Source organism: Leucoraja erinacea, chromosome 3 (genome assembly GCF_028641065.1).
Source record: "Leucoraja erinacea ecotype New England chromosome 3, Leri_hhj_1, whole genome shotgun sequence".
In the NCBI taxonomy this organism is placed as follows: Eukaryota; Metazoa; Chordata; class Chondrichthyes; order Rajiformes; family Rajidae; genus Leucoraja; species Leucoraja erinaceus.
Window position 1 is genome coordinate 49,410,001 of NC_073379.1, and position 20,725 is coordinate 49,430,725.

Here is a 20,725-nt window from a genome sequence, read left to right on the forward strand (position 1 = left end):
GCAATCCTTCCAAGTGAGACAGAGGTTCATCTGCACTTACAGTAAAGTTACCTACTGCACTGACTGCTCCCGATGTGGCATCTTTTATATTGGCGAGCCCAAATAGACAATAAACAATAGACAATAGGTGCAGGAGTAGGCCATTTGGCCCTTCGAGCCAGCACCGCCATTCAATGTGATCAACCCCAATCAGTACCCCGTTCCTGAGAATTCCACAGACTCACCACTCTCATTGAGAAAAAGTGTTTCCTTGTCTCCATTCTAAATGGCTTACTCCTTATTCTTAAACTGTAGCCACTGGTTCTGGACTCCCCCAACATCGGGAACATGTTTCCTGCCTCCAGTGTGTCCAAACCCTTAATAATCTATTTGTTTCAATAAGATCCCCTCTCATCATTCTAAACTCCAGAGTGTACAAGCTGCTCCATTCTCCAAGCATATGACAGTCCCACCATCCCGGGAATTAACCTTGTAAACCTACACTGCACTCTCTCAATGGCAAGAATGTCCTTCCTCAAATTAGGGGACCAAAACTGCACACAATACTCCAGGTGTGGTACCACTAGGGCTCTGTGCAACTGCAGAAGGACCTCTTTGCTCCTATATTCGATTCCTCTTGTTATATAGGCCAACATGCCATTCACTTTCTTCACTGCCTGCTGTACCTGCATGCTTACTTTCATAGATTAATGTACAAGGTCCCCCAGATCCCGTTGTACTTCCCCTTTTCCCAACTTGATGCCATTTAGATAATAATCTGCCTTCCTGTTTGTGCTACCAAAGTGGATATCCTCACATTTATCCGCATTAAACTTCATCTGCCATGCATCTGCCCACCCCCCCCAACCTGTCCAAGTCACCCTGCATTCTCACAGCATCCTCCTCACAGTTCACACTGCCACCCAGCTTTGTGTCATCTGCAAATTTGCTAATGTTACTTTGAATCCCTTCATCCAAATCATTGATGTATATTGTAAATAGCTGCGGTCCCAGCACTGCAGGGACTAAGTGTGGACTAAGTGACTATTTCGCCGAACAGTTGCACTTGGTCCACTTGCTGGATCTACTAGTTGCTAACCATTTTAACCCTTCTTCCCATTTCCATATCGACCTTTCTGTCCTGGGCCTTTGCCATTGTCATAGTGAGGCAAACGGAAGAAATAGCACTTCATATCTGCTTGGGTAGCTTACAAACCAGCAGTATGAACAATTAATTCTCCAATTTTAGGTAACACGCTATCCTTTTCTCACCACCTTTGTTTTCCTGGGCCTCCTTGGCCCAGTGTGGACCAATTTCTCCCACTATCGCACCCACTCATCCCCACTCCCACCATACAGGAGATTTCCTTTTCCTCCAGTCATTCAAAAGCTACGCTGTTGTATTGCAGGAATTATTGGATCAGAGTGTGGAGAAGATCACAGGACCTTTCCTCATTCAATAGTTTATTTCTGGTTTACCTACAGAGAAAGGTTGAACAAATTAGGGCTTTATTCTTTGGAGCGCAGAAGATTAAGGGGGGACTTGATAGAGGTCTTTAAAATGATGAGAGGGATAGACAGAGTTGACGTGGATAAGCTTTTCCCACTGAGAGTAGGGAAAATTCAAACAAGGGGACATGACTTGAGAATTAAGGGACAGAAGTTTAGGGGTAACTTCTTTACTCAGAGAGTGGTGGCTGTGTGGAATGAGCTTCCAGTGAAGGTGGTGGAGGCAGGTTCGTTTTTAACATTTAAAAATAAATTGGATAGTTATATGGACGGGAAAGGAATGGAAGGTTATGGTCTGAACGCAGGTGTATGGGACTAAGGGAGAATACGTGTTCGGCACGGACTAGAAGGGTCGAGATGGCCTGTTTCCGTGCTGTAATTGTTATATGGTTATATGTTGGATGAGCTATCAGAGGCTCCAGGCACTCATGGTACATTATTTTAGCAAGAGTCATTCCCTTCAGATGAGGGGGGCAGGAAACATAGCAAAGTCGCAAACAATCATTTATTTTGCACGAACACAAATAAAGTAGGCTTCTGAAAGCTACACCAAACTTAAATGTCTATAGTAAATATGAAAAATCACTCGGAAAAAGCTGCATTTGGTTGACAGCTTCAAAGAATTTTACACTGTGGGTATTAAATCTTCTCTGGCATTTTAAAAGTTGACGATACCACATCAGTGTTTGCACGTTGCATAATTCTGAAAATTCTGTGATTCATTCACACATAAAATAACAAGCATCTTTCTAAAATGCAGGCTGAAATAATAATTATATTACCTGTTTTGTATTTACCATTTTTGAACGGTGAGTTTACAAAGGAGCAGGAAGGAATAACAGGAAACGGCCAAAGGAAGTCCTTATGAAGTCTTTTTAAAGCCTTTACAAAGTCTTCAACTCGTGCTGCCCGAGTCCTTTCTTTACAGAGCCACCCAATGAGCTCAAAACCTAGCTGTGCCGCAAAACTGCTCAGATCTTTCAATCTCATCTCCTCCAAAAGTCTTCGTGCATGACGCCAAAGCATTTCATCTATGTACATATTCTCAGCGCTATCAACATCTTTACTCCACCTGAAGAAAAAATATAAAGTAATAGTATTTGTCCCCAGTGGGTTGCTTGGAATTATTGTACTTATTTTCTAAATCACATTCCTGCAACCTTTTTAAATATTCTATTAGTGAATGTCAACAGGAAGTGTAGGTTAGTTTAATAATATAAAGCAAAGCACCCCCCAGCAAAACCTGGAAATCTGCTGAACAAAAACTGCTGGAAATATTCAGTAGTCAGGTAGCATGTTTCTTTCCATGCAGATTATGTCCAATCATTGAGAGCAGTATCTGTGTTTTTTTGTTTATTAATGTGCTTGTTATTACGTGGGAGGAGGAAAATTCGCGTTTACGATTATTTAGTTTAGCTTTGAGATACAGCATGGAATCAGAAGGGGGGAAAAGGATGGGGAGAATGGGGAGAAGGCGTGGAGACATTTTTAAGAAGCCAGCCAACTTTTAATAAGCCAGAGATACACAGCTGTGAAGTTTGGTGGGCATTTAACATTACCGGTTTCTTTGGTTCTGAAAATGTTTTTTTTCCCCCAATGAGCCAATGAAAATGCCCGGTCAGCAAAGGCGATTAACTAAAACTACCTACGACCACCTCGACTACCCATAACTACATGGCGACCCCCCTACAACTGCACCTACGACCACAGGATTATCGATTTTCTCCATGGCGACCAACATGTTGAAAAATTTGTGGCGACCATACTGAGGCCGCGACTAGTTTCCAGAATGCGGGAACTTCTCGAGACCATGAAGGAGACTCACCAAAGATCACCAGCGAATATGCCTAAAAAGTCGCCTAAGTGGGACAGGCCCTTTAGTCCAAACTTGGGAGCAGTGGGCCAAAAACATTAAATGGGACTTAGAACATCTAAAATAATTCCACACTTGGAAAACTACTTACATAATGTAACACAGGGAACTTTTAAAAAGTTTTCTCAACTTCTCCGTGCTTCTACTGCTAATATTTAATGTATGTTCTCTTCAGATAACCAGGAAATGTGGTTCAAAGTAACATCAATACTGATCTTTTATGAGTTTGTTTCACTGTGGCAATTGTTGCCAATAAATCTGCATTTAGTCTTGCGGTACCTGACAATTTTGATGAATATTTAATTTCTCTTTGCATTTTGTAGGTCAGTGTAATTTATTAGTGGCAAATAACTAGGAATGATTTACGATAATTCGTAAACACTTCAATCTGAACACTTCAAAAATCTCATTGGAAAATGAAAGAGTATGATTACCTTTTGGCCGAGGGCCCTGAAGGCATGCTTAGTGTCTTCTGGAGGTTAAATTTACCAGTACTGAGCCCTTCTGTTGACTGTGAAAAACTAATGCTCCTATGTTTGAAGAACTCAAAACCACCAGTTGAGCTAGGTTCCTATGATGAAACAAAAGTCAATACATTAACTCAAAAACATTCAAGATATTTTCTATTCCCTTACACCACCTGGGAACAAACAGAAAACTATCTGGTCGAGCATTAGAAGCATCCTGAAATTAATTTCGAAGTGAAGGTAAAGTTAGATAATGCACGGTCTATGAGCAATGAAATTTGCAGTAAGAGTAGTCACAACAGCCGACAGCTCAGTCATCTAATGTTCTTCAAGAATGCCTCAGGTTTCATCAGCTAATTCTCTCAATAACCGACCACATAAATAATTAAATCCTCAACTAGTTACAACTAGTACTGTGTGTTTTGGTTATTCACTGATTTTGCAGTAGTAATCATATCAACCACACTACGTGAAGATTAGACACAACCAACAATTTTCATCCTGTAACATTACAGCGTAAAGATGGACGAAAGACTGATCGACGGTTCAGGTTTATATTAGAGTGTGGTTTGATGTTTGTAAAATAAGAACAAGTACATTTAATTCACAATGTTGATTGCAAGATTGTTCATTCTGGGTGAAGTTCATCTTAATCTGCATGTTCCAAACTTCTCCAGAATCCCAATACTCTAATGTTTAAATAACACACATGAAAAATAGACAAACTAGACAGATGGCTTTTAAAGGTATGTCCAATTTAAAAAGCAAAGTTTAAGTTTATTTCTGTAAGCTGAGCTCAATACTGTATTATGGAAAAAATATTTTGTCAGTTATATACATTTGGAATTGAAACTGTAAAGACCACAAAATAACAGAAGAACTCATGTTAAAAAAATGATGCAAAAAGCAACATCTTAATACATTCCGAAGATTAGTGTTTGTTGGAGGTCAATCGTTTAATCATAAGGACAGTCTTCTGTGGTGTCCAAGACCAACCATTTTCATTAATGAGCATGCCCCATTATTACCGAGAGTTGTGAATCTGTGGAATTCTCTGTCACAGAAGGCAGTGGTGGTCAATTCACTGGATGTTTTCAAGAGGGTTAGATTTAGCTCTTCGGGCTACGGGAATCAAGGGATATGCGGAAAAAGCCGGAACGGGGTACTGATTTTGGATGATCAGCCATGATCATATTGAATGCCGGTGCTGGCTCGAAGGGCCTACTCCTGCACCTATTTTCATGTTTCTATTTGGCTACAACTGATGACTGTCCAGTTTCATTTCAGTTTTTTTTTTTTTTTCACACAGAGTGTGGTGAATCTCTGGAACTCTCTGCCACAGAGGGTAGTTGAGGCCAGTTCATTGGCTATATTTAAGAGGGAGTTAGATGTGGCCCTTGTGGCTAAGGGGATCAGAGGGTATGGAGAGAAGGCAGGTACGGGATACTGAGTTGGATGATCAGCCATGATCATATTGAATAGCGGTGCATGCTCGAAGGGCCGAATGGCCTACTCCTGCACCTAATTTCTATGTTTCTAAGTTTCTACCCTCCATAATGTTTGGGCCAAAGGCCCATCATTTATTTATTTGCCTCTGTACTCCACAATTTGAGATTTGTAGTAGAAAAAAAATTGCATGGTTAAAGTGCACATTGTCAGATTTTATTAAAGGGTATTTTTATACATTTTGGTTTCACCATGTAGAAATTACAGCTGTGTTTATACATAGTCCCCCCATTTCAGGGCACCATAATGTTTGGGACACATGGCTTCACAGGTGTTTGTAATTGCTCAGGTGTGTTTAAATGCCTCCTTAATGCAGGTATAAGAGAGCTCTCAGCACCTAGTCTTTCCTCCAGTCTTTCCATCACATTTGGAAACTTTTATTGCTGTTTATCAATATGAGGACCAAAGTTGTGCTAATGAAAGTCAAATGTCATTATGAGACTGAGAAACAGGAATAAAACTGTTAGAGACATTTTAGCCAAATCGTAAGCTTACCAAAATCAACTGTTTGGAACATCATTAAGAAGAAAGAGAGCACCGGTGAGCTTAGTAATCGCAAAGGGACTGGCAGGCCAAGGAAGATCTCCACAGCTGATGACAGAGGAATTCTCTCTATAATAAAGAAAAATCCCAAAACACCTGTCTGACAGATCAGAAACACTCTTCAGATCAGAGTGAAATCAGAAGTGTATAGACACATCCCATCTGCTCAAGTTCAAACAAATGCCTCAAAATTCATTGGCTGACGGTGCATTCTACAGCAAGACAATGATCCCAAACATACTGCTAAAGCAACAAAGTTAAACAATGGTCAATTCTTGAGTGGCCAAATCAATCACCCGATCTGAACCCAATTGAGCATGCCTTTTATATGCTGAAGAGAAAACTGAAGGGGATTAGCCCCCAAATCAAGCATAAGCTAAAGATGGCTGCAATACAGGCCTGGCAGAGCATCACCAGAGGAGACACTCAGCAACTGGTGATGTCCATGAATCACAGACTTCAAGCAGTCATTGCATGCAAAAGATATGTAACAAAATACTAAACATGACTACTTGCACTTTAACCACATGTGATTTTTTCTATTACAAATCTCAAATTGAGGAATACAGAGGCAAATAAATAAATGAAGGGTCTATGTCCCAAACATTATGGAGGGCACTGTAATTCGTCATGAATTTCTCAGTTTACACTTACATATATGAAGACCTGGACAAGAATCAGGATTGATTTTTTAACATGCAACATTTGTGCCAAATATATGCCAAGCACTGATCTCACCATCTCAACCATCTTCCTCGTTCTCTCCGGAAGTGGCGGCGCCGCTGTGAAACGGCTGCGGCTCGCCTGCAGTCTGTCTGTTTTTACTTTTTGTGTTGTTTTTTTTTGTCTTGTACAGTTATACTTTTGGTTATTAGGTTGTGTTATGTATGTGTGGGGGGGGGGCTAAAACAGGGCTTTCTGTCTCTCCCTTCGCGGGAATGCGACTTTCTTGTCGTATCCCCCTTCTCTTCCCCCCCCGTCTGAGCTGAGGCCTAATGGCGGAGCTGGCGACCTCCAACCTGCGACCGACCTCGAGGCTCCGGAGGTAGAGCCAGCCAGGACTTACCAACGCGAGGCTGGCCGTCTTCAAGCTGCGGCAGCGTTCGGGCAGTGGCACGACTCGGCGCTCCGGTGAGGGCGGACGGCGCGGGGCTGAGACACTCCTGTGTGGGCAGCCCGGCTCCCGGGTGGAAGGCGCTCCCGTGTGGGCGGCCCAGCTCCGGGCTCCCGGCTGGAAGGCGCTCCCATGTGGGCGGCCAGGTGCAGGGCTGAGACGCACCCGTGTGGGCGGCCCGGTGCGGGGCGGAGACGGTGCTCCGGTGGCTGAGGCGGCGACGACCTGAATCCGGGGCTCGGCCACGGGCCAGTGGACGACATCGTCGGGAGCTCGCAGGTCACAGGCTGGTGCCTGTTTTCCGGAGCTCCCGTGGCAGCAGCTGTGTCCGCTGGACTGGAGGACGGCAGCTTCGACCACCCCCGGGCCGCGGAGCTTGAACCACAGGACTGACTTACCATCACCCGGTGGGGTATCGCCTCAGCGCAAAGGGAGAAGAGGAGGGAAGAGACAGTAACCCTAAGACTTTTTGCCTCCATCACAGTGAGGAGGTGCTTGGTGAACTCACTGTGGTGGATGTTAATTTGTGTTTATTGTGTGTTGTTTATTATTACATGTATGGCTGCAGGCAACGACATTTTGTTCAGACCGAAAGGTCTGAATGATAAATAAAGGATTCAATTCAATTCAATCATGACATTCAATTATTTAATCAGAACCAAATCCCCCACTAACAACATTGAATCATTGATGGCCAGAAATGTAGCTGGATCAAATCACATAAATATTGTGGAATCAATGGAAGGTAAGAGGCAAGGTTTACTGCCGAGAATAGCTCACCTCTTGAATCTCCAAAATATTTCCACTCTCAACAAAACTTAAGACTGTAATGTAATACTCTTCAGTTGCTAGGGTGAGTGAAGCTCGAATATCCCTAGGGAATGTTTTAGTTAACAAAACAATCCACTTCACTGGCACCTCATCTAGCATTCTGAAGATTCATTCCGTCCGCAGAAGGCTACACTGTCAGCCACATACAGAAAGCTCTGTAGCAATTTGCTCTGCCTCCTCAATACCACCTTCCAAATCAGAAATCTCTATTTCCTGAAGAGCAAGGGCACGAAGATATCAGGAATGCCACCACAAGTTCTGGTTCAAACCACTAGCTATCATTTAAAAATGCATCACTATTCTTTCACTATCGTTGGGCCTAAATACTAAACCACAAAGAGTGCAGTAGTTCAGCGGAGCAACAGACCATTACCATAATACTCTATCAGGGTGGGCCTTAAATACTGTACCTGTCAATCATTCAAATGATGCACAAAAATAAGCATTTTTCATACTTGCCTGAGTTGTCGGAGTGGGTGGAGGAGTTTCTAATTCTCCTGTGCCAATGGCTTTCAAGAAACGGATCATATGTCGACAAAGATCCCATTTTCCTTGTTCAAGAGCTGTGTTGAAGAGCAGTGTTGCATGCTGTCTGCTAACTGCTGGGACCTCCATGTTCTACCAGGAGAGAGAGAAATAGTGGTGAGAAAATAGAACTAAACAAAAACTTTCCATAGACTTTATTGAAAATGCACAAGCTATATGCTTGGAAATTTAAAATTTTATATTGAGCTCATAGCCAATATGACATTTGTGCCGCTGAACACCTGGTATTCAGGTAACCCAATTTTAGAATCTCAAACTTAGTTTTTGGAAGCTATGTTGGATATGTATTAAAGTGATGAAAGCTATTAACCCAACGGATGCCAGATTATTAGATTTCCTGCATAACAACTACAGTATTTGAGATTTAAAGTTTATTCAGGAGAGCATTAGTTCTTCACACTACAAGCAACACATTAGTAATGATACTCTCTCTTCGGAGGAATGCACTCAAAAATTGTTTCTACAGCAAAATAAAATCGATGTAACCAAAGTATTAGTAATAACATCAATATAAGGCTAGCATATCTTAAACATAATCAAAAACTATATTTAACAACTATAGCAGATACCCTGCACTTTAAACCATAATCTATATACTTTTAAAACTCTGTGTGTGTGTGGGTGTATGTCATTTTGCATTTGAAACGTATCTCCTCAAAAACCAGACGCAAAAACGCGAAGATTTTTACAATTTCGGTATGGATTTATCTTACAATTTCATAAACGCACTCCTCTCTAAATTCGGTCAATTATTTCCCCAGATTTTGAATAAAGTTGTTCACAAAACTCACTTTTTAAAATATAATCGCCGCTTGCTAGCTGCTACATCACAATGCCCACATGTCCACCAATCAAGGCCCACGTGGCTCCTGGCCCCGCCCCCCCCCGCCGCTGCGGATTAAAGGCGCAGAAAGATTGAGAAAGTTCTGCAGAACAAAGATTCTAAAGCTCCGTTCCGCTATAGGATTCTGCAGATCTCGGATCGGTGGCGCCTCTCGCGCTGAACCTTTCCCTCACTGCCGGCGCAGCTTGTGAAGCCCCGCCCCTCCCAGCCGTGGGTTTCCAGAGAGTCAGAAGCCGGTGCTTCTTTGCTGTGAACGCTCGCTCCTGGGCGAACGCGTCTTGCCTTAGCAGCTTTAAACGGCTGTTGATACCGCTATAATGTTTAATGTTTTGTTTTTATAGGGACAGTGCATATTAATTAACATTTTGCATGTAAATATGCGAGATTGTAGCTAATCAGTAGCTAATTTCCGTCTCTAGTCCCAGGCAAAGGTAGGTGAAGTGTCTTGCCCAAGGGCACAACGACAGTACACACTCCAAGCAGGATTCGAACCGGCCACCTTCAGGTTGCCAGACGAACACTTAGCCCATTGCGCCATCTGTCGTCCTATAGGATCTTTGCTCTCTACCTGTCACAGGTTCTGTCTCTTGCCCTTCTGTATCTGTCTCTCCCCATTCTCGCTCTGCCCTCACTCTGTACCCCCCCTCCCCTCCCTCTCTAGACGCGCCTGCGAGTTGGGGGCTATGCATCAGTGGATAGGGCGGTTATGGGGTAAAAGGAGCAAAGTAATAATAAATATAATATTAAGGGGGGGCAGTTAGCGTTTGTGCGGGGGGGGGGGGTAGTTAGTGTGTGTGACGCCGCATGCCCCCCCCCCCCCCCCCCCAGCCCATCCCCCCTCCCCCGCAAACCACGCGTTGGGGGAACCGACCCAAAGGGTCTGCACTTGGTCTAGTATACAATAAAAATAAGGTGCAAGAAATCTAAAATAAAGACAGAAATTGTTGTAACACTCAGTCAGTTTACAACTGTAGATTATCTGTTTGTCTTTCCACAGATGCTATCTGATCTGGTCTTTCTATTCTGTACTTTAAAGATTTCAAAGGAACCTTTTATTTATTGTATGTTCTGAGGGATCTCACTATGCTACTGTATGTGCAGTAAGGTATGTGCAATATAGAATAGTAGGCATTTGTTAGTACACAAGATGTGTTCATGGTGACTTTCACTGGGTCATCAATCATCTGTCATTTATTGCCATTTTGTCAAAACTGTATGTGCCATTCAGTGAAATTCTCATTTGAGCTTGTATTTTCTTGCATCAGTACTGCAAGGGCTCATTTTGTTTTTAGCGCTGATTTCCAAATTTGTTTGCAACAATTACTACTGCTACCAAAGGTACACAAAAATGCTGGAGAAACTCAGCAGGTCCAGTCTGAAGCCAGTCTGAAGAAGGGTTTTGACCCGAAACGTTGCCTATTTCCTTCGCTCCATAGATGCTGCTGCACCCGCTGAGTTCCTCCAGCATTTTTGTGTACCTTCGATTTTCCAGCATCTGCAGTTCCTTCTTTAACACTACTGCTACCAACACTGTTTGTGAAACCATATTAATTGTGGCTCCATTGAGTTACTGGGAAAAATGGATTAACTTTATAATTTGATTGAAGAGAGAAAAAAAAACCAAAATGAAACAAAGAACAACTACAGAAAATGAAGAGACTGGAGAAAGTAGTTACGATAAGTTGTAATAAGTCCATAAATTAGACTCAACCCCAAGAACAAGGTACACACTCTGGAATCTAAAGTTTCAAGAAATGCGGACTGTTCAGAACAAAGGTAACTATAGGGATATGAAGTGTGAATTAGGGATATGAAGTATGAATTGAAGAACTTTTCCTATCGTAAGTTCATTTGGTAATGAATAAAATTCAAAGAACGTCAAGAATGAGGGTTCAATATGAGGAAATTAGTACAAGCACAAGATCCAAATTTCCCATTTCCATCAGTCCTGTTGTCCCAAGACCTAGTCTGTACACCTTTGTTGAACTTTCCCCCAGGACAAGAACATCCTTCTTCAGAAAAGGCAACTAAAACCAACTGTGCATGCAAAACTGCGCATGTGACATGGCCTCACCAAAGAGAAATTGGATTGGTTAGTCTAATACTCACTGGACTATAGAAGACTGAAAAGGAATCCAATTGAAACATAGACATTCAACTGCACTAGGCAGGCTAAGTATGGGATGCTTCTGATGGTTGTAGAATTCAGAAGCAGGGACCAAAGCCTTGCATACAGGATATACCATTCAGAATGCAGATCAGGAGAAATGTCTTCATCTAGGTGATGAACAATGGAAATCTATCTCAGATGGCAGCAGTGGCAAAATCTTTAAATATATTAAGGCAGTGGTGGCTAAGTCTTTAGTGGCTAATATATTCAGGAAGGAAGCATGCATATTTCTTAATGCGAAAGGGATTAAGGGATATGCAAAGAAGGTGGGAATAGAGTACTGAAATGGATGATCAGCTATGATTGTGTTGAATGGCAGAGCAGCTCGAAGGATGGAGTGGCCGTCCTCTGTTCTTAGTTTCAATATTTTTACATGTTTTATGAAACGTGCACAAGGCCCGCTTGTTTAATCTGTCAGCAGATGTGTTCTGCTCCTAAGGACCGTAACTTAAAACAGTATTGCACAATAGCTCATGAAACTTTCAATGGAAATTACCTACTTGGAAATAACCCAAGAACAATTTGCTGCTTCACTAAAAAGCCAGCAAAATATATATTTTTTTAAATGAGATCATAAGAAACACAAACAGGGCTAAGTTTTTAGGCTGCTTAAGCCTGTTTTTCTCTTCAATACCACTCTGATGCCTTTGTATTTCTAATGTCTGTTAATCTGTGACTCAATGATTCCACATCTGGGGTAGAGAATTCCCATAAAATCACCAACCTCCTAGGAAGAAATACCTCCTTACCCTGGATTTAAATGCACAAATCCTTATTCTGAAACTATGCCCCCTAGTTTTAGATGCCTCCATTCCATTAGGGTGATCTGAAAATCTATTTTGTCAATCCATCTCAGAATCTTACATGCTTCAACAAGATTACCTCTCATCTTCCTTCATATGCCCTTCAAACCAACCTAAAGAACCTTCTCTGCATTGCCTCAATCACATCATTTCTTAAACAATCTTTTTTCCATCCAGGTGATGATGTGGCACAGTGGTGCAGCTGCCTTACAGTGCCAGAGACCCAGGTTCGATCCCGACTACAGATGCTGTCTGTATGGAGATTGTATGTCTTTCTGTGACCTCGTTGGCTTTCTCTAGGTCCTCTGGTTTCCTTGCACACTCTATAAACGTACAGCTTTGTAGGTTAATTGGTTTCGGTAAAAATTGTAAATTGTCCCTAGTGTTTAGGACAGTGCTAGTGTAGGCGTGGACTCGATGGGCTAAAGGATCCGTTTCCACGCTGTATCTCTAAAGCCTACAGTGTAAAGTAAAGGTGCAATCTCACCAGTGCATTGCAAGGCTACATCCGAGCTATCTTATATATACTATGAAACATGTAATAATGGCCAACATTCCACTAGCGTTTCTAATTACTTGTAGCTGCACGTTTTGTGTTTCATGTGCCTTGGAGAAGAGGTATTGCAGTTGTGGTTTTCCAATTCCAGGGCCTCTCCAAAATCCAGACACTTTTAGAAGATTACAACAAACACTCCCACACCCCAAGAGACTTACATCTTTGGTCGCATTAAATTATCTAGTCTGTTTTTTCTCAAATGATAGAACTTGTTTTACGTTCCTCCTGCCCCATAGCCCCTTGATTATCTATTGTGTTTGGAGTGTTTTTAGTGCCTTCTACTGTGAAGATGGTTTGAGCATGCGCATCCTCTTAAAGCCAAGCTTAAAAGCATTTACAATTATCTTCGGCCAGAACTGCTGAAGAAGAGTCTCGACCAAAAACGTCACCTATTCCTTCTTTCCAGAGATGCTGCCTGTCCTGCTGAGTTACTGCTGCTTTTTGTGTCTATCACTGCTGAATGAATGATCCATCTTGGTCTCTTTCGAGGTCCTCACCTGCACAGAAGACTTTAGCCAATTCAATTCACTCTGTGATATATGTGAAATAGTTGAGAGTACTGGGATCTGTCAACATTTTGATTTAAATGTCAAAAACATACACTCTGAAGCATTTACAGTAAATTTCAAAGCTACACCTTTTTTCCTGCGATTATTTAAAAAATCAGTATACACCAAGTTCCTACCTGCAGGATGATGAGATAAGACGCAGCAGTGTCCAAATCTTGTGCCAGTAAACATTCCTCAAACAGATCTTTAGGATTGCCTACAGCAGCAAACAGATAATTCCACAAGGCATATTCAGTTTTTCTAGCACAATGAACTACTGTCTGCAGAAACAGAGGGAATTCGGTAATGAACTTTGCCACAGTTGGAAGCAATGGGTCAGGAATAGGTTCCCGGGAGGTAGCTTCTTCTTCCAATACTTCGTGAAGCATCAGTTCCAGTACATGAGGGAAATAGGGCAATGTAGCACAGGACTGAGCTAAGAGCAGAGCCTGCTCACCAAGGTTCCTGACGAGGAGCTGGCGAAGAATATGGTGGAGGTAGATTTGGGAAGTCCTCTCAACAGTACAAAAAGGGAATAGGACTTCTAATGGTTCGTTTTCACTGTTATGTACATATAAATTATCATATAGCACAGTTTCATTCACTGCGCCAAGGACTAGGGCATCTTCAAATAGAACAGCCAAGGGATAGATATTGATTTGGAATGGCAACATAATCCGCCTGGATAGGAAGGAATGTGGTTTGCGATTGTCTCGAGGAAAAAGAGGGAGCCAAACTTTCATTCCTGCTTCTCCACAACTGAGCCAGAGCGCTTCGAGCAAATGACGTTTGTGTTTGTTGGATCGGCAAGTTGTCCACACATTTTCAACACACTGTGCAAGTACAATGGGTGCACAGGATGGGAGCTAAAAGACATAACAAAATTCTTGTTGTGAAATTAGCAGAGCTGCTCCGAAGAGTTGTTTAAGTGATTCAAAAATATCATTAGCTATATTATTTCAGGTTATTTTAATTTATAATGACCAAAATACTCAAACATTTAAAGCATACAGTGTCCTCCATAAGGGACAAAGACCCATCATTTATTTATTTGCCTTTGTACTCCACAATTTGAGAATTGCAATATGAAAAAAATCACATCTGGTTAAAGTGCACATTGTCAGATTTTAATAAAGGCCATTTTTATATATTTTAGTTTCACCATGCAGAAATTACAGCAGTGTTTTTACATAGTCCCCCCATTTCAGGGCACCATAATGTTTGGGACACAGTAATATCATGTAAATGAAAGTAGTCTTGTTTAGTATTTTTTTGCATATCCTTTGCATGCAATGGCTGCTTGAAGTCTGCGATTCATGCACATCACCAATTGCTGGGTGTCTTCTCTGGTGATGCTCTGCCAGGCCTGTATTGCAGCCAAAGTACACAAAAATGCTGGAGAAACTCAGCGGGTGCATCTATGGAGCGAAGGAGATAGGCAACTTTTCGGGGCAGCCATCTTTAGCTTGTGCTTGTTTTGAGGGCTAGTCCCCTTCAGTTTTCTCTTCAGCATATAAAAGGCATGCTCAATTGGGTTCAGATCAGGTGATGACTTGGCCACTCAAGCACTGACCATTTTTTAGCTTTGAAAAACTCCTTTGTTGCTTTAGCAGTATGTTTGGGATCATTGTCTTGCTGTAGAATGAACCGCCGGCCAATGTGTTTTGAGCATTTGTTTCAACTTGAGCAGATAGGATGTGTCTATACACTTCAGAATTAATTATGTTACTCCCATCAGCAGTTCAATCATCAATGAAGATAATTGAGCCAGTACCTTCAGCAGCCATACATGTCAGGCCATAACACCCCCACCATCATGTTGCACAGATGAGCTGGTATGCTTGGATCTTGGCTTCTCTCCTCTCCTCCATACTTTGCTCTTGTCATCATTCTGATATATGCTAATCTTCGTCTCATCTGTCCACAAGACCTTTTTCCAGAACTGTGGATGCTCTTTTAAGTACTTCTTGGCAAACTGTAATACGGCCATCCTATTTTTGCGGCTAACCAGTGGTTTGCATCTTGCAGTGTAGCCTCTATATTTCTGTTCATGAAGTCTTCTGCGGACAGTGGTCATTGACACATCCACACCTGAAGAGTGGTTCTGATCTGTCGGACAGGTGTTTGGGGATTTTTCTTTATTATAGAGAGAATTCTTGTCATCAGCTGTGGAGGTCTTCCTTGGCCTGCCAGTCCCTTTGCAATTAGTAAACTCACCAGTGCTCTCTTTCTTCTTAATTAGTTCCAAACAGCCAATAAGTCTAAGGTTTGGCTGATGTCTCTAACAGTTTTATTCTTGTTTCTCAGTCTCATAATGTTTTTTTTTACTTTAATTGGCACAAATGTAGTCCTCATGTTGATAAACAGCAATACAAGTTTCCAAAGGTGATGGAAAGACTGGAGGAAAGACTAGGTACTGAGAGCTATCATATACTTGCATTAAGGAGGCAATTGAGCACGCTTGAACAACTACAAACGCCTGGGAAACCATGTGTCCCAAACATTATGGTGCCCTGAAATGTGGAGACTGTATAAACACAGCTGTAATTTCTACATGTGAAACCAAAATGTATAAAAATGACCGTTAATAAAATCTGACAATGTGCACTTTAAGCACATGCGATTTTTTAACTTACAAATCTCAAATTGTGGAGTACAGAGGCAAATAAATAAATGATGGGTCTTTGTCCCAAACATTGTGGATGGCACTGTGTGTAATGCTTTTCTGCTAGTCTGCTTGGTCATTTTTCCAGTGTGTTTACTTACCAGCTTCTTATGTTTGGAAATACTGTCCTTCTCTCGTACCTGAGGACCTGATCGATCCCTTTGTAGCATGATAAGCTGACCTGCCAAATTTAGCATAATGCTCTCTGCAGCACAGGCCTGAAAGATAAATTATTTAGGCAAAGGCACTTAATAAAGTAGGAATTTCCTTAGCAGTAAATAATATTAAAAAGTAAAATTTAACGTTATTAACTGCTTTCAGTTTACTTTCACAATAATCAACGTCCATTTGAACTGCATAACCAACAGCTATGGAGTTTCAAAATAAAATGTCTTCAGTGTTCATGTTTATGCTGGCTAGTGTTACTGTGGAACAGCTTTTTATTTTTTTTAAACGAAGGTGATGTACCGTAAATATTTTTTTTTAAGTGCTGTGAATGATAAATCAATCCCCCAAAATAATGTTACCATTCTTAATTTTGAAACTTACGAGAATTCTTGGTGGGAAAACATATTTTTGAACATTTAAAAACTCTAATCTAATGAATTGCTCTTTAACAATAAGGGAAGCAGATGTTATGTTTTGTGATAAATCACTGTCACTTAGTATTCTGCTTCAGATCTGTGGAGTTATGGTAAAGTGCAAAAATTAGTGATGATGTTCCACCACTGAGTTGCTTTTGTATCAGGCTAAAGAGTTATACCTTGGTTTCATCAGACCAGATAATCTTGTTTCTCATGGTCTGAGAGTCGTTTAGGTGCCTTTTGGCAAATTCCAAGCAGCTGTCAAGTACCTTTTACTGAGGAGTAGCTTCCGTCTGGTCACTCCAGAGGAACTCTGGAGCTCTATCAGAGTGACCATCGGGTTCTTGGTCACCTCTCTTCCATTTAAGAATAACGGAGGCCACTGTGCTCTTCGAAACCTACGATGCTGCAGAAATTGTTTTATACCCTTCCCCAGATCTGTGTCTCGACACAATCCTGTCTCGGAGGTCTACGGACAATTCCTTCGTCTTCATGGCTTGGTTTTTGCTCTGACATGCACTGTCAACTGTGGGACCTTATATACAGACAGGTGTGTGCTTTTCCAAATCATGTCCAATCAATTTAATTTACCACTGGTGCTCCAATCAAGTTGTAGAAACATCTCAAGGATAATCAATGGAAACAGGATGAACATAACCTCAATTTTGAGTGTCATAGCAAAGGGTCTGAATACTTACATAAATGTGATTTTTCAGTTATTTATTTTTAATTACCTTGCAAAAATCTCTATACACCTGTTTTTGCTTCTCATTCTGGGGTATTGTGTGTAGATTGATGATTAAAACAATGAATTTAATCCATTTTAAAATAAGACTATAACGTAACAAAATATGGAAGGGGTCTGAATACTTTTTGACTGCACTGTACCTGTCAACTCAATGCTGTTGGTAATGCTAAAAATGCAGGTTGACATATTTACCTTCTGGCATGTGATATTCTAGTCCTTTGAGAAAGTTGCAGGCAGCAAATCATTGGATTGATCTGCTGTCATGAAAACAATAAAATTGTTTGGCAGGATATCAAATCATTTATGTAGCAAGGAGCGAGAAGGAAAGGCCTAGCTATCTACAGCATGTAGTAATTTGGAGAATCTTGGAGTTTATCAAATTCTGTTATTTGTTAGGGTGAGACCTTCTGGAAAAAGATGGATTCCTAGAAACATGCAGTGTGGAAACAGGCCCTTCAGCCCACCAAACCTACTCCACCCATCATGTACCCATTTAGACTAATCATATTTTATTTTGTCACATTTTCTATAGATGAGCAATTTTTGTACTGCATTTAAAGAAAGAGCATGTCCTATTTCAGTGAATCTATCCCAATATTAGTAATTTAAATGAGCTGTAATTTTTTTTTTTAAATCCCAAATATCTCGGGACGACATGTGATCTGCTGCAACAAAGTATGAATCAAAATATCATTTGTAAAATTAACATGAACTAATGACCATATGAAACAGTAGCATCAGAATTGCATAGATAGTGACTGATACCTGCTGTGGCATTTTCAAGGTGATGCCGGTTTCTGTTCTCACAGAAGTCAAAGTTATTGATACCACAAGTGAAGGATGTGGGATGTAACGTGACATGGATACCTCTTGCAGAACCTGAACACTGGCAGTGGGATTAGGTCTGGAGTTTTAAGAAAACAAAAATATATTAAAATAGCACAATAAATCTTTTCTCCAATAAATTCACGCTACAGCATGTTTTCTCACTATGATCAAAGTGCAGTAATTTACATTTGAAATCTCAAAGAAAAATCACATCAATGTTGGATGTGCGAAAATACTTCCACTTTACTTAATGTCAGGATCAAACACTTCCAAGTGAAATAAGCTCCCTATGAAAAATAGCACCTTAACTTCAAGAATTCTATTGTTCCAATGATTTTTCATTCTATTTATTTTATGCTCTGAGTAAAATGGTTCATTTTGATCAGAAAAGCTTGCTGATTTATGATTGTGTTTTTGTTGCCAGTGATCTACTCTGGTGTTTACAAAAAGCAGAGATGAAATTCCCTCCATTGCTGAGACTTTGATTTGAACTTCGAACTTAGTCGGCAGTTCACCCCCATCTTTTCAATAGTAATTACAGATGGATAACAAATTATGGTCTTTCCAGCAATGCCCAAATCCTAAAAAAACGAATAAAAGAATAAGGAAACAAAATACCTTTGAAAAATTCAAACTTTGCATTTGGATCTTTGATCAACTGCTCTGAAGTACACACTGTACTTGATATAATTTTCTGAGTACTATCTATAGTGAGCATTATTTACTTAACATTTAATTGCATTAGTATACATTTTTAATGCTTCACTTTCCAGTCACTGACCAACCAAAATACCCCATCTACACTTGCCCCACCGGCCTGCGTTCGGCCCATATGCTTCTAAACCTATCTTAGCCATGTTCCTATCCAAATGTCTTTTTTAAATGTTGTAATAGTACCTGCCTCAACTACCTCCTCTGGCAGCTCGTTCCATATATCCAGCACCCTTTGTGCAAAAAAAAATGCCCCACAGGTTCCTATTAAATTTTCCCCCCCTCACCTTAAACCTATGTCCATCTCTACTTCCTCAGAAGAACTAATGAGGTTCTGCATGTCCTCCATCGACTCTTAACAATAAAGCGAGTTTGGTATTTCGATAAACATAAGGAATAATGGGATTTGTCAAAGGTCATTCGGGATTTTTCAAAAAGCAAACGCAGCGTGGTATAAACTGTATATAAATTGTTAACTATTCTACCAAGGAAATAATGTAGAATTCTGTCAACTCAATAGCTTCCATTCTTATTCTGCTGGTTCACACACTACTTACAGTCCCAGTTCTAGTTCGGTTCATTTTAATCTGCAATTATGAGATATTCAAAAACGTTAAAGAAGTTATTCTTTTTATTGAATCCTTAATGTGTTTGCTACTGGAATAAGCAAATATTACTTGTGTTTGAAACATTTTCTTATCTTATTCATAATTTATGGGTAAAAATATATTTAATCTGAGGCAGCAGCGACTGTTTCAGTGTGATGTACCTTGTACCTTGCGAAGAGTCCACCAGGGACTACACTGGAAGTTGGACAATTTTATACTGGACAATTTTTACATTTACATTTATCAAGCCAATTAACCTACAAACCTGTATGTCTTTGGAATGTGGGAGGAGGAAACCGAAGTTCTCGGAGAGAAAACCCACGTAGGTCACGGGGAGAACATTCAAACTCCGTACAGACAGCGGTTCGTGGTCGAGATTGAACCCGGGTCTCAGGTACTCTAAGACAGCAACTCTACCGCTGCGCCACCATGACTGATGCTGTACCTACAGGCGGTGTGAATGTACCGCTAAGGGATAGATCTCCGAGGAAAACCGAGTACTGGGTTGGCCCTGAGAAGGAGCCGCCAATCCGGTAAAAGACAATTAACTGCGAAATGCATGCCCGTTAGTATTGGATAGATTGAGTGGAGAATCCGTGCTGTTCCCAAGTTTGCGGTGTTTGCGGTGCGTTTCCCCCAGTGCCCACGTTGACCAGCATTTCGCCAGCCATTGTTAGCAGAGGCTCTCTGTGCAGGTGTTACCTGAAGCCCAAAGGTTTTGTGGATGTTCTGCGTTAGGATCGGGCATGCAGCGAGCTAGAGAGAGGGCTGTCAGATGAGATCAGCCCAGGTTGCCGAGTGGCTGAAAGGCGGATTTTAATGGGTCGTTATACAACTGTTCTAACTGTGCGGCATCGCCGGCTCTCTCTCTCTCCCAGATCCCCCACCCCCAATTGTTAACGACAAGGTCTGACTGAGAAAATGCTCCCACTCATATGGAATGGCGGTGCAGGCTCGAAGGGCCGAATGGCCTACTCCTGCACCTATTTTCTATGTTTCCTTCAATCCAGGAAGGTTGTTTAGATAGGAATGTAAGGACTGTCTCAAATTGGTTGACCACATCACTTGCAATTCGTGTAAATTAATATCGAATTTGAATGTCTGTGAGGCTAATGCCAGTGATTTGATAATTGACAGGTTCGTTCCAGGCATTCTTGCGTTTTCAAGGCTGGTTCGTTGGGCCTGTTGCTGCCAAATTTGACGGACAAATTTATTTATAAATCTCATTGAAATGAATATGCAGGTCCGTACACACACAGCTCAGCTGGCGAGAATGTTTATCCCGAATGACC

The 20,725-nt window shown here is 41.2% G+C and overlaps 1 protein-coding gene across 1 annotated transcript; it reads right to left on the reverse strand.

Moving 5' to 3' along the window:
- Nucleotides 1-802: 802 nt before the first annotated feature.
- On the reverse strand, nt 803-18,678 carry LOC129695562 (guanine nucleotide exchange factor subunit RIC1-like). Its single transcript, XM_055632637.1, has 6 exons — nt 18,052-18,678; nt 16,056-16,172; nt 13,427-14,155; nt 8,282-8,440; nt 3,796-3,932; nt 803-2,560 (listed from the first exon to the last, which is right to left on the reverse strand). The coding sequence occupies exons 1-6, from the start codon at nt 18,145-18,147 to the stop codon at nt 2,212-2,214; spliced, it is 1,587 nt and encodes a 528-aa protein (XP_055488612.1). The 5' UTR covers nt 18,148-18,678; the 3' UTR covers nt 803-2,211.
- Nucleotides 18,679-20,725: the final 2,047 nt, after the last annotated feature.

Coding starts and splice junctions, on each gene's coding strand:
- LOC129695562 (XM_055632637.1), bottom strand. CDS start 18,147: ATGTCACGTTACATCCCACATCCTTCACTTGTGGTATCAATAACTTTG. Junction 8,441..13,426: donor CTTATCTCATCATCCTGCAG/GTAGGAACTTGG, acceptor CTCTCCTGGTAG/AACATGGAGGTCCCAGCAGT. Junction 2,561..3,795: donor TCAGGGCCCTCGGCCAAAAG/GTAATCATACTC, acceptor TTTTTTCTTCAG/GTGGAGTAAAGATGTTGATA.